The sequence below is a fragment of the Tympanuchus pallidicinctus genome, unplaced genomic scaffold (assembly GCF_026119805.1).
Source record: "Tympanuchus pallidicinctus isolate F22 unplaced genomic scaffold, pur_lepc_1.0 scaffold1, whole genome shotgun sequence".
In the NCBI taxonomy this organism is placed as follows: Eukaryota; Metazoa; Chordata; class Aves; order Galliformes; family Phasianidae; genus Tympanuchus; species Tympanuchus pallidicinctus.
The window spans coordinates 14945044-14959654 of record NW_026294618.1 but is presented as its reverse complement, the minus strand read 5'-3'; the positions used below and the strand labels follow the sequence as shown (position 1 = coordinate 14959654).

The window sequence follows — 14611 nt, the reverse complement described above, 5'->3', positions numbered from 1 at the left end:
CTCAAAACATGACACCATTTTCAAGCTATGAAAATAATTTACTCCTTAGATACTGTATTTGATAAACCATGCCTTTTATTGCTGCAGAAGGTCCCACAAACACAGCCAGTGCTCCACATTTACTTTCTAATAGCACTGTTTATTTTCTTTTCTCTTAGTGGGAAGAGTAAGGGAAAAAGGGCAGCATGAACAACTATATGCATTATGAATTACAGCAGCAGTAAACAAAGGACAATAAGAATACCAAAGTTGAGCAGCAGCATTACTTATTTAGATACTCAGAGCATTTTTCACTATTTCTACTAACAGCTGGACCTATGCTTAATTTTTCCATCTACAATTATTATGTGCTTCAAGTAAACATAAGTGTTAAAACTAAAACCTAGCACAATTATGCTGACTCCAATGGAATTCAGTTCATATTGAATTTCCTACATTTTATTGGATCATAAACTGTCCAAGAGATTCTTGACTGGGTATGTAACTCAGCTTTAACTGCTCTGGAAAACAGAAAAGTTCACTAAGAAATGGTACCATCTCCACTGTACCTAAGTTTCCAACTGCACTTCTAACCCCTAACAGGGGTAGGGAAGACTACATAAAACGAGCATGACCAGAATTCAACCAGAAACCAGTTCTTAAATATATTTTATTTGCTTAGTAGTACGTGAGCTGGAAACGCAATAACAAAAACAGAGAAAAATGATCACCCTGTAGCCATCAAGTCCTCCTCTACTGACAAGTCTTATCCCAGATGGTTCAGCCTGCCAAATGATATTTTTTACGTTTCAAGTTATTTCAAAGCACAATGTATTTTCAGTTCTCAAATGCAATCAGGGAAAAACTAACCCCCTGTATTGCCAGCGTCCCCAAAAATCCTGTTATCAAGGCTTGAGTGACAGGGGAGGATCAACAAGGGAAAAAATAAATGAGAACAGACATTGTGGAATATTCTCTCTAGTCTCTTTTCAGCATCTGAGCTGAAGAGTCGCCTGGTGCTGTCACAGATCTCCAGCTGATTCTGAACAAAACAGGTTTTCCTTCTGTAAATGGATATGTGAATGGATGGAGCCCAGGAGAAGCTCAGACAGACCTTACAATAATTCTAGCTGACACATGTCATTGTTATCATAGCAGCTATTGATATTTTTTCTTTCTAAAATGGCTCTTCCAGTACCTTCAGAGATGTGACTGAGGAGCAACAGTCTAGAGACTAAAAGAGGAAGAGCCCTTTCTGGAACAGTGTGGCAGAATATCAGTTTTCATTTCCCTTGTAGCTACTGGCAGAAGGGCAAGCAAGCTGTGGAAGGCTTGCAGGAAGCTGGGGTCTGTTAGTACTGAAGCCAGAATCACAATGGCACCTCCAACACGAGGTCAGATTTCATTGGCAGATTGTCTGGGCTTGGACACTTCAGATGGGCAAGATGGGTTACGAGAAATATCTAAATTCATTCAAAGCTCTTTCAAGGCTAACCTCTGTATGAAGCTGTGCCAGCTTCTTTGGTACCAAGAAAGAACTGCTGGTGCTGGGATTCACCAGCTGGTTAGGGCATTTTTGTTAATTTTGAGTTCAACCTCTTTCTCTGCAAATAGGGAAAACTGACGGAAAATAGCCTCTTTCAGTTCAAATTGCAGCATGCAGTTCTCCTGTTTTGGAAACAAGTCCTGTCTCAGGTCTCAAGGGAGCAGATGCAGTTTATGCTGGAGATTTAACACAATATGCATACACCAAGCTTGCAGGCATGAAAGGGTCGTTTGAACAGAGCAGCTCTATCCAGAGCACAGCCTTCGTGAAGCTCTGGACACGTTTAGACCTGGCAGAAATCGGAGCTAACATCAAAGACAGCTGCTATCAGAGCAATACAGTCACATTTGAAGAACGGTGTGCTCAGGCTACTATTAATAGTTTTAGGTCAATAACAGGCAAATACAATTACATTGCTTCCCATGTGAGCCCAGAGCTTTGGTTGATGCAAGGCTGTACCGTTTGGTCCTTAAGTGATCTGTAAAGGACAGCATTTGAATCATGATTCCACTCTTAATGGTGAAATTCAGTTCAGCATCTGTAAATCTAGCTTTGTGCATCTGTATGCATATATCTTTGTTACAATCTCTCATTATAGTCAGCAGAAATCTAGACAAGACAGTCAGGGGCAAGTGATCCAGTTCACATCAAGGTAGACACTCAGTGGAGGGTCAGCTGAAGTTCCCTCCAGGCTCTGCTGTCTGCACTGGTTAGATCTCCTCTGATGAGAACAGGAAGGATGAACTTAACTGTGAAAGCTACAGGCTTCAGCCTACCAGGTAGTTTTGGGGCTCTTACCAATGAAGACTGAGAAGTGACAAGGCAAACACAACTCTGCTACACAGTACAGTAATACTGAACTACAAACACCAATGCCATTCCCACTATTCCTGAGAAGTATTTAATGCTTCTGCTGTTGCTGTTTTTAAACAGACTTGCACACACACCTCTTTTTTTTTTTCCTAAAATGCTCCTTTAGATCAAAGGCCTACCAGGAGCAAACAGTCATAGGAAATGATGTGCTTCGTTTCTGTCTGTAGTACTGACAAGAATCACCAATATTTTTCATTTTTGCCTCACCTTTTTTATTATATTTTGCTCACATATGGCTCCAACCAAATATAGATTAAGCTCCTCATATAAAAAGAGAACATAAACAGGCATAGTTTTCTAGTTCTAAGGGTGCCTCTTTCCTTGGCCTTTCCTTTCTGGAACACAGAATAAAACTCACAAGAGAGAAAAGCTAAAAGCTAAATCCCTTAAAACATTCAGATTTAACTCATAGCATGGCATCAGGTTACAGACATACACAAGTATGTAAGGCACAATTCAGCTTTCATCACATTGCCGTGGGTGGGAAAGGAAAAAATAAACAACAAAGATGCAGCATCACACAGGAAGATAAGATGGAGAGATTTTTTTTTGTCCTTACCCAGAAAAATCAGCAGAATACTGTCCATAATCAAAGATATAGACTCTAGTAATTTGGCACACAGTGAGGTATCCCAAAGCAAAAACAAAGCAATACCTGACAGGGTAAAAAACAAAAAGCATTTTAATTAAAAACGTTTCTCCACTGAGTCAGCAATTTTTAATTAGATTTTAATTCTCAGTAATTTCAAGTGAGTATTTCACAATTTGCACGTGTCAGTACCCCTCCATTCTGACTTCTTCTGTAAGTTTTATTCTACAGAACCATGAAGATTTTTTTCCAAGCATACAGTACTAAATTACAACTGCTATCACCATTATCTTATTTACTGACATGAATGAGACTTGGCATTTGTAATGCAAATGCTGCTGTGAAGAACAGAAGTTCTGTAAAATGAATCTATTATTTTTAGTTCAAAGTGAATTTTTGACTGTACCAGTATGCGAATTTGGCAAATTAAGCAAATTATACATTGATCATCTCCATTGATTGTTCTCCTGTACATTATACCACAGACACTGGAAAAGAATATTAATTTTCAGATATACCCATTAAAACACATCTGATTGAAAAGGGAACCGTATGATTTTACGCCTCCTGTTAAAGCTGATCCTTGCAAGTATAAAAAATACACACAAAGGCAACTTTTGTAAGTATTAAAAATTTGATTTCACATATCATTTTAAGGGCAGGGTCTTTTTCCTCCTATTAGTAAGAGGTATAATGCTGACTATTTCCACACAGATCACGAAGCATTCACAATAATGAAATCAAGCACACCAGTCTGATGTTCAGTCCCTACAGCAGACTATGCTGTACAATCAAAATCCAATTAAACTGAAAATTTTCTTGTATCACATGGAAAATGAGAGCTAGGACTGTATGAAGGTGACACAGTGAGGGGCACTCCAGGAGGAGTCTGGGACACGCTTTTCCTTTCTTTCTCAAACTAATATTTTAGCACAAGTGTTTACATAATGAAATCTGAAGTCTTAGAAACTATTCTTCAAGCTGAAAGTGATACCTGTTTTTGCCATAAAGAGCACTTGCAGGTTCACCTTTAAGAACTGCTTTAGATTTAAACTACACAATATTTTAAGATGTCCAGCTTTCAGGACAGAGAACCATTTCCAATCTCACATGCCGTGCATCAGAAGCGGTGTAAATCCACGTTTGCTTGCTTGTTTAAAGCTTTAGGTTGCCTGCTTTAGCAATAAATAGCATTTTTCTGTTTTCATCCATTTTAATAATCCAGAAAATATCAAATTGAGTGGCTGAATGGCACAAAAATGTGCATAATAGAAAAGAAACAAAATTAAGCAACAATTGATTCTTTATACTATTGAACTATTTCAGCAAGGAAAAAAGTTGACACAGTTAAGAAGTGGACCACAGATATCAGGAGCATTATACACTGCACAACAAGTTAGAAAGTAACTTCTTGAGATATTGTAAGAAAAGCTGCTTCCTCTACATGACAGAAATTGCACAGGTTTCACATGAGTGATGACTGGTCTGCTCAGATGTAACTCCCAGCCATTTCATTAGCTAAAATTCAACATGATTTTCAGTGTTACCAGCCTTTTTTTTTCTTTTTTTTTTTTTTTCTTTTTTTAAGATTTCCTGACTAAATAATCCCCAACAAAAATAACAGAATGTTTTGGGTTGGAACCCACCCAAAGATACTACACAAAATAAATAAATATAAATAAAACAAGAACAATTTAAATATTGTTGTTTTCTCTAAGAAAATCTCATTTTCTCCTCAATGGCAACATGATATATTTACTAACAGCAGTCTATTCACTGTATATTGCCTAAAACAAACAGAATTTCACACATGACACCAACTGCAGCTTTCCTACCTCACAGGGCCCACCACAGCAGCAGGGCTCACCACGTAGGTCAAGGAACCATGCCATACATGGTCCTATGATTCTGTGGGACATCAATGGGTTGGGCACATCCCATCAGACAAACAAAAACAGTCACCAGTATCTACCTCAGAATGTTTTACCTTGTAACACTTCTACACTACGTTCTTAACAAAACATGCAGACTTTCTTTTGCAGAAAAGCTGCAGTTGAAAAATTACTAAATCTTCATAATTCCACATCTCTAACCCCAGGTGTTTCACAAAATATGCCCAGAAGTGGGCTGACAATATCTGTAGCGAAAACAAATGGTTTAAACCAAGTTGCAGTCAGAGAATCATAGAAGGCTTGAGTTGGAGGAGACTCACAGCCCACCCGCCCAACCCCTGCCATGGGCTGGCTGCCCCCCACCACCTCAGGCTGCCCAGGGCCCACCCAACCTGGCTTTGAGCAGCTGCAGGGATGGGGCACCCACAGCTCTCTGGGCAGCTGTGCCAGGGCCTCACCCCCTCTGAGTGAGGGTGCTGAGGCAGACTGAGGCAATGATGCTACTCGTTTATGGAATACTAAAACATACAAGACAGTGTTACGGTTACTTACGGTTGGCTATGGTATTGCTTAAATGCCTTGCAACTTCAATTACTAACTAACCTTCTACAATAAAATGAACTGTCTTGGCAAACAACTGAAGAGCAGTGGGTATTGTATACTTGAATTTCAGTAATGCTTTGGACATTGCCCCCCATTAAGATTCTCACAGAGAAGCTGTTGACGTATGTGCTGGAAGAGCAGACAGTGAGGTGGATGGAAAACTGGCTGAATGGTTGCACCCAGAGTGGTGGTCAGTGATGCAAAGTCTGGCTGGAGGCCAGCAGCGAAGGAAATGGATCCATACTGACCCAAGGGTCTTTATTGGGTCCGGTCCTGTTCAACAACTTCATAACTAACCTGGGTGATGTGGCAGCACCCTCAGCATGTCTGCTGATGGCACAAAACAGGAGAAATAACTGATAGGTCAGGGAGTCGTGCTGCCATCCAGAGAGACCTGGTCAGGCTTCTTAGATTTGTTTCTTTTTTTGTTTCAGCACTGCAAGTTTGCACATGCTCAAGAGTAAAGGTCTTCAGTAATAGCTTAAAGGTCAGTACACACGCAAAGATACAAAATTTGATGCTTCATTAAATGAAACCTACTGTTTCAAAATCGTATTTGCCTTATGAGCAAGTGAGAGATACAATCTGACATTGCCAAGGCAGAGCTGGTTGTTGATGTTCAAGGATTATCACAAGCTGCCATGTGGCAGGCCATTGAGTCCAGGTGAATAACAAAACAACACTTTCCAATACTTTCCAAAGACATAGCAACGGCCAAGTGCCACCTGAAGTGATTTGAAAGAAAACTAGGGTGGTTTCTGGACTGAAATATAGATGTTTTTACTGCTAGCAATGATAATAAAATAAATGACATGAAACATATGGCAAGGCTTGGAAAACAAGTGACCAAAGTAAATATAATCGATTCCCTAAAAGGTTATTACACAGATAAAAATTAAAATCAGCATCAGTTCACTGTAGAGAACCACAGCAGTATGACAGATCAGGCAGTGCTTCCAAAAGCACTAGATAGATATCCCCTAAAAATAGCCAACAAAACAAAAGCAAAGAGAAACACTCTAAAATCCACAGAACTGTTGCTTTTGCTTTACTTATGCATTTTGAAAACACCTCCAGTCTTATAATGTATAATTTGCTGTTATTTTATAATGGGATTTTAGCTAAATATTAACTTCAGAGTATTTCTAAAATATTTTATGTTTATCTTATCACTGAAGAACTAAATATTTGCAGGTACTAAATCTAGAAGATTCTTGCTTCCTAAAAATAACAGAATCTGGTCATTATTATAATAGAACAAATTAAACAGAATTATGAACATTTAATTTTTTTAAAGGAAAAAATAAGGAAAAAAATCCATAATAATAAGTGATTTACCTGGTGTCCCTAAATTGGGAAAGGGGACAGCAATGACACTCCCCTTTCTCCTGCCTCCCAGAAAGAAGGATACAGAAGTTACCATTATATACAGCTTTAAATGGAAATCCAAATTTATGCCCAGGATTTACAAGAAGTCTGTTATGTTACACAAACATAACCACGTTGTTATAACCATTCACAGTTGGTCTGCATAGAAAAACAAAAATCATAAGCTGTGATCAAAGCCCAGGCGTATGTTCTCTAAGCACCCATGAAGGCTTAGAACTATGAAGGACATCTGCCTATAGTGAACCTGGTTAACAAATACAGGTGTAAATCTTCCAGCAGTCCACAAATTCTGCTCACTCCAGAGCCTTGTGGCTACAAGCGCCTGGGCTTCTCCCCTCTTTTTCTCTGGATCTTCATCTGATTCATTTTCAAGTTTTTCTAAATATAACAGGCAAGGTAAGGTTGATAAGATGGATAAAACAAAGTGATACAACTCAAAAGAAAAGCAAATGAGGTATCAGGGATATTTTAGCCCCACTGAATGAAAACACCTGAAATCCAGCCATGTCAGCCAGGGTTGTCAGGCAGCTCAGTCACTATTAATTATAGAAAGAAGCATCAAAGCCATGTGTTGAGGAACAGTATGCACATGTGATCATCTCAGAACAACAAAACCCAAACCTATTGCAGCTTTTATTTTAAGAAGAAACAAGTATTTACAAGTATTTAATCGTTTTGACAACGCATCAGACAACACCCCGCAGTGGATGGGACAGACATCCTTCCTATCATCTCTAAAGGTGAAAATGCCAATCCTTACAAAAACGACAGCGGGAGCACAAATGGCTCCTTGCCTTGAGGAGAATCACAGACATCTATCAGACCCAGCACCTGCTATGCCCACCGATTCCCTAAACAAAACCAAACCTAGCTTTATTTAGCTGCTGACCAAAGTGTCACCCAGCTGACTACCTGAAATAGATGTTAGCCACCACTGCCAACATGGCAGGATTTCTTCAAAAAAAACCTCCCCATAGACCTGAAAAACAAGTAAAGCTTTGCAGAACTCAACCATGTGAAGTTGTACCTGACTACCACAGCATTAATTACAGGCTGTATGTGAATGCAGTGTTACCCAGGGCTGAATTTTCTCCTCTGGTACAAAAGCTGGTGGTTTTCAAAAAGCCGCGTTAATCTTCCACCTATCCCTGCTGTTAGGTGAAAAACGGTCTGACTGCAGAATTACAGAAGTCACTCCCTTTGCTCAAGAGCTGCTACAAGCAAGTTGCAATATGGTTAGTATTACAAGTTACAATATGTTCAGTAAGGCAAACTGACCTGTAATTCATGTTGTATGGTATATAATTAATCAGCACAAAGGCATTCATTTAGAATTTGTTTAGAACTAATTCACAGGATCTTTGTCAAAAAGACCTTTCTTCATCTATCAACAGACGCAAACGAGCCAGGCATGTCTGGAAGATACTGCAATAATGAAGTAGCGGAAAGCAGAACAGATTGTCTGAAACATTTAACTTCAGCTTTAAAGCTAAAAACCCAACAAAAGCAACAACAAAAAAACACCAACAGCCCCCTGTCACACTAGAAAACAGGTTATAAACAAACAAGACTAAACATACCACTAGGAAGCAGGGCTTTTCTTGTATCAAGCTGCCATTTTATGTTTTAATTCACTACTATTTTGAACTCTGAAAGCACAAAAAAAATTAGTAAAATAATCAAAGTTGCTTTGTTGTTTTTAATTTTTTACATAGGTTCTAACATTTCATGTTAAATATAATTTATTCTATATATTATCATGTGTTTTACTACACATAGAAAACAGCAAACAAGCTCTCTGTCCAAGTGGTACTCTGCAGAAGATGCTGACCAAGAGGATTTCTATTCTAATTTTGCTAAAAATTAAATGCAGAGTTCTCTCTTATTAGCAAATACATTGTTCTACAACACTTCCTGTCTTATCTACTGCTGTCGTTGTTAATATTAATCAAAAAAAAATTTTTTAATGTGCATATATGCACATGAGTCTACCTATAGGTGAGTGTGTCTATATATAGATATAAGAAGCCAAAAACCATCCTACATGTCCGTATTTATGCATATATATATGCACATACATACAGGCTTCTTTTACATCAAAAGGAATTTCCTTTGGTTTCCTAACGACTCCATGAAATTCAATGTATACACTTTGCATTGCTAAACTAAATAGGCTTCCAAAGCATCGTTTCTGCCAATGCAGAATACCTCCTAAAGCTCAGCCCTTTACAGTCCCTCCTCTTGATCATCCCCCCAAGCACAGCACAGCCAACAAAATAATACTTCTCACCATCACTGCTTGTCTAGTTCAGTGCAAGGTGATCTAATTTTGTTTTTACAGGCAAACCCTTTTAATCCAGTCTTAAATTCATTCCACATGATAACCTTACTATTCTGCCCACCACATCATCACCAACAAAGAAAGAGCTAAAGGTCTCATCCAAGCAGCAGGGCTGTTAAGCTCTAAGTCTCCATCCAGGTCAATGTTCCTCCCCAGAAGTGGCTGAAGGAAGGTGCTCACACAAGCACACAGAGTCTGCTTCCCAAAGTTCTGAGGCTCAAACCATCAGCACCTTAAAGGCCTGGAATCAAATACTACCGAATACACATATTTAATGTATCTGTATTAATATTTACACATATTTAATAGCCTTCTTTGTTTTTTTCTTCTCAAGACATCCCCCTGTCTTTATCACCCTCACTCTCTTCACCAATTCCACGTTTTCAGCATAACTACATAAAAATTAGCACACAAACAAAAAGAAGTTGCTAAAGCTTCAGCAGCTTTGTGTTGTGCCTCCACAGCAAGATCCCTGTGACCCTCAAAGACTTTGGTTTGCTGGCTAAAAAACAGCAGTAACATCCACAGATTAATTCCAGAGCTCTGTACACGCCGACCAGTCACAGTCCCAGACTAACAACACACATCAGCTGATTGTATTTGCATAACCAGGGGCAGGAGTTGCATTTTTGTTTGATTTTACACTTCTGAGGGACTCATCTTCTAAATAAAATATTTGGTCGAGTACCTAACATACCTATCTCTATTTGCACAAAATCCAGCAAAAATAGGAGCAGTGACCTTGGCAAAGCCACCCTTTGGGAGCTGTCGTAACTCTTTTGTTATTTTAGGCTCTTCCCATGCAGTGGAAGGACAACAGCATAGTACGTTACGTTGCTAGTAGAAAGTTAAGTAAACCAATCAGCACAAAGCACTTTTTCACTATAAAGGTTTAACTTTCAGTCAAGCCCCACTCCTTCCAATACACAAGGAGAAAACATAGACTTGAAACGTGTAGCTGCAGTTTCAAAAGGCAGATATGACCCCAGTGTCATATGCCCACATTCCAGCCTTCTGCTGAAAGCTGCTGCCGAGGTTGGCTCGTTCCATTTGCTTCCACCAATGTGAAAACCACTAAGAAATAAATTCTCACCACTAGGGTCATAAGAGAGTAGTTATTAGATGTAGCTATATTAACTGCATTAACTCCAGCAAATATAATTAGTTTTCATTGCTCACACAGCAAAAGCCCACTTCATGCACTCACAACATAAAACATGTTTGTGAAACTTGAAAGGGAAAAACATCAAGCGAAAAGGTCCAAAGTGACAAAGCTAAACCTCTAATTCTGTAACCATCCACTCCAAGCCAATACAAATACCGATTAGATTTAGCTTTGACTGTGTAACATTGCACAGGGTAAGCTAGCCTGCCCCAACATGCTGTTGTTACATCCACAAAATATTCCTTATTTACACAATTCCTGATCAAACCGTACACCACTGGTGTACATCCGCTTTGAACACTGATCACATAACCAGCCAGAGCCTTCAGAAAGTCACAGTCCTATCCACATACCAAGAAACTACTCTCTAGAATGTAATATCAATCCTTGTGACTCATGCACTAGTCAGCCTTCTCAGTACTTCAAAACGTGCTGGAAAAAAAACCTACAAAAAAATGAACAAAACTGCCTATGAGCCCAAGGCCACAGAAGGAAGAGCTCTTATCACCATGCTTCATTGATGAGCAACCAGGCCAAACCATCCTTCTTCAACTTCACTTGAAGTTTTGGGGTCTGATGGCCACACACGAGCTGACAACTCAATTATTTGAAAGGGTAGATAACTGCAGGACAAGGGGAAATGGTTTTAAGTTGAGGGAGGGAAGATTTAGGTTGAATGTCATGGGAAGTTCTCTACTATGAGAGTAGTGAGGTACTGGAACAGGCTGCCCAGAGAGGTTGTGGATGCCCCATCCCTAGAGATGCTCAAGGCCAGGTTGGATGGGGCCCTGGGCAGCCTGGTCTGGTATTAAATGGGGAGGTTGGTGACCCTACATGTTGCCGGGGGGTTGGAGATTCATGATGCTTGAGGTTCCTTCCAACCCTGGTCATTCTGTGATTCTGTGACACATGGGTGCAGCAACGCTCCTACACAAGGCATGGCATAAGGGCTGGGCAGTCTCCAAAGCCATTTGCTTGGCCTTGCTGCCACAAAGGCGAGTTGGCTGGCTTGGCTGTGCTGCAAGGAGCACAGAGCTGACAGCCCCAGTGCAGGCCGTGCATCAGGCCCTCCTCTGTGGGCTGATCAGTGCCTGTAAGGGATTTGTCCAGACGGAGAGAAAGGTATCCAGGCCCACTGGCTTCCTGAGCAAGGACAGGCACAGAAAGCTATGGAAAACAAGGCTTTGTTAGCTCTGCTGAACCCAGAAGCATTTGGAATTTCTGGGATAGCTAGTTTTGTTTACTGCAGATTTGCTGTAGATGTTCCAGCTTGCCTCAAGTATTTTGATGTTTTGCTAGATAGTGGCAATTTAGTGGCTTGGTAAATCTCAAACCAAGCTAAATTAAACAATCACTCCATTTATAGCTACAGGCCATATTTCAAATGTGCCATTGATGATAAATACAGCCACAGACATCCTTGTCAAAAATGCATACTGAAATTTTGGTATTATTCACACGCTCTCAAATGTTATTTTCTCTGACTTTCTGACCTCTCCTCCTGCTCTCTCCAGATCTGGAATGCTCCAGGCTCTTGCACAAAGGAAAAGCATCACCCACAAGTGAAGTGTGTGGCGAGAGCCTTCACTGCTTCACCGGGATGGAGGAGACACGTTGTTCACTTCACTCTTCTGCACGTCTCCAAGGGAACATGGAACTTGGAAGGATGGGAATAGTAATAAACCTGTTTTATCAGACTCAGAGCTGAGAGATGGAGTCAGACCTATCCAAAATCCCCTATTAAACTGAGATGATCCAGGAGAGGTCATTCAAGTTCTCTCTCATCTGAAAAAACACAGTGTGTACTGTCATGTCATACCAACCCGTATTTCTGCAATTGCTTGAAGTATAACAGTAAACAATGCAGATAAGAGCACCAAGTTTGACCTTTACATTTTATAAAAAGCTGCTAACAGTTTGTTGCAGTTAAAAACAAGCATGAAGCAGAAAGCCTAACAACTAACGTAACACAAGACATGTAAAGGCAAAGCTCCCTGACCTTGGAATCTCCCTTACAAGACACAGGTGAAGGAAGGAGATCCTTCACATATCTTCTCACAAAGATGAGCAGTCATAGCTCACAAATAAAACAGCTGCTCAATTCCAAACACTCCTAATTCTGGTGCTGGGAATTTCCATCTGTTCACCCATTTTTCTACGCAGTATTTGCTTACCTATCTGATATTCCAGTATCACAGCATGCCAGTGATTTAATCCTTCCCCCCTCTCCCATGTGATACATAAGTAACATTCTCAAACATCAGGGATGTATCCAGTGCCTTTATTTCTGCACATCAGCAGAAACCTATGGATGGAAAACAGTCTCCTTTTAGGAAAGGGGCAGTCACATAAGTTCTGCAGAATATTTTTAAAGGAATACAGATGTTTTTCATAACACAGACAAAAATTGGTAAGAATACTATTTTAAAATGCAGTTCTACTATCCATAATGCCTTAACACCTGTAAACCAGAACTGCCAAACCCAAAACATTTTGTAAGGCTACATAATTTTGTTTCAGCAGATCATTAAGTTTGATGCAAGAACTTGGAGCAAATGCAACAGAACAAGTTCTCTGCTGGCAAAACCCACGAGGTCAATCATTAAACCCGTTACCGCTGTAATCTCAGTACTTGGCATGTATCACCTTGGATAAAGATAAGAGCGAGCCGTCGTTTTCATTCACCCACTCACCACTCCCCTCCAGCTTCCCACCCCTTTCAGACCCCATCCACACCCCTAAGTGTCGCAGCTGCCGTCCTTCCTGGCCGCAGAGCAGGGCAGATTCCCAGCTGTCTCATTCCCCCGGGCTGTGCTGCTGCCCCCACCTCCCTGCCTCCGGATACGAGCACCTGAGACAGAGGGCAACACAACACCACTGGGAGCGAGGGGAAGCTTTGCTCAGCCGTGAGGTGATGCCAGCTGGGATCTGTTCTCAGACAGCCAGGAGACATTCTGCACTCACATTAAGGATGGCAGCAGCTGTGAAGCACAGGGGATGCGATTTGCTGAGAAGGTGGTTGTACAGCCAGAAGCAGCGCATGAGGCAGCTTGCAGCTTAATAAACAACCTACATCCTGCAAGGTGGAATTCGCAAAAGGAAAGGCCGCAGAAGTCACATTTTGTTACAGCAACTGAATATTTGAGCAATTCGAGTACCACAGGGAAGCCAGCAGTTCATGACAATAAACCAACGTATCCAGAACACAGCTGAATTTTCTTTCCAACTGTGTATCAAAACAAAATGCCTTTTGTAGAAGTACTCACCAGAGGGGATGGCGGCACTGTTTCTCACCTGAAGTCTCATTTCTTCAGGAAGGAAGGACACAGCCTTTGGTGTCACCCAGCTCCCCTTGTACCTGCAAGACCCACAGCTGATCTGACCCACACCACATCCACAGCTCTCCTCCTCTCTAGCGAGCAGTTTGCACCATCTTGTGATCATGCACACATCTCAAATAATGCAGCATTAGGAATCAGTTGCTCTGAAAAACTCTCATTTACCAAAAATAAGGCCTAATAGAAATACCTGCATTGCTCCGGCGCTTTAACGCACCCTCAGCTCATCCCTTTGGATGATCTGCTTCACTTCAGTCTGCTTTTCTCACACCTCAGACCCCCAGGGCTAAGTTAAATCACCACAATCACACAACGGTTTCATCTTTTACAGCCTTTAATTAATGCATGGCAACATATATAAAGCATTCACATGATGCATCAGCTTTGCCACTGTCACAGTGCTTGTCACGTGCTCCAGCATAATCATATTTAGAGATCAAAATCATCTATCTGTCTCCTACTCCCAGCCTGGAGAAAACCTGTCGCTAACTCCATTTTCTTTGCAAATGGTGCAGCCTAACACAGGTTACTCCTGAGAACAAGACCGGCAATTTCCATTTTCGTGCAGATTTCTTTTCTCCCACATGAAACATTATCAGCCATTTCCAAGACTGCATCCAAGCTATGCACAGAAACAGGAGACGCAATGGAAATGGCATGGCACGAAACCAAGCCTCAGCAGTAGTGAGACTTACATGTAAAGATTACTTGTGACATACAGTAGTCCTACTGTACACTAATAAGGAAATATTTCAGAATCAGTGTCTGTAGACTGTGGCATGCAAGTATAGAAGGAACCCATTATGAAAAAGCCCTGCATTTATTGCATTGATTTTGGAACATTTTTCTCTCTTCCAGCTCCCAACGGGAAACTGAAAACTGAAGATTAATTACTC

At 40.7% G+C, this 14611-nt stretch overlaps 1 protein-coding gene across 3 annotated transcripts in view; it reads right to left on the bottom strand.

Annotated features, from left to right (window-relative positions):
• MBOAT2 (membrane bound O-acyltransferase domain containing 2) overlaps window positions 1-14611 on the bottom strand; it is an 85790-nt gene that overhangs the window by 26627 nt on the left and 44552 nt on the right. For 2 of the 3 annotated variants that reach the window (XM_052674350.1, XM_052674365.1), the window contains one exon: window positions 2958-3053. In XM_052674350.1, coding sequence (XP_052530310.1) covers window positions 2958-3053 — 96 coding nt within the window. Of the gene's footprint in view, window positions 1-2957; window positions 3054-12551; window positions 12574-14611 lie in introns of those variants that run through there. The other variant, XM_052674360.1, reaches the window with a different exon arrangement.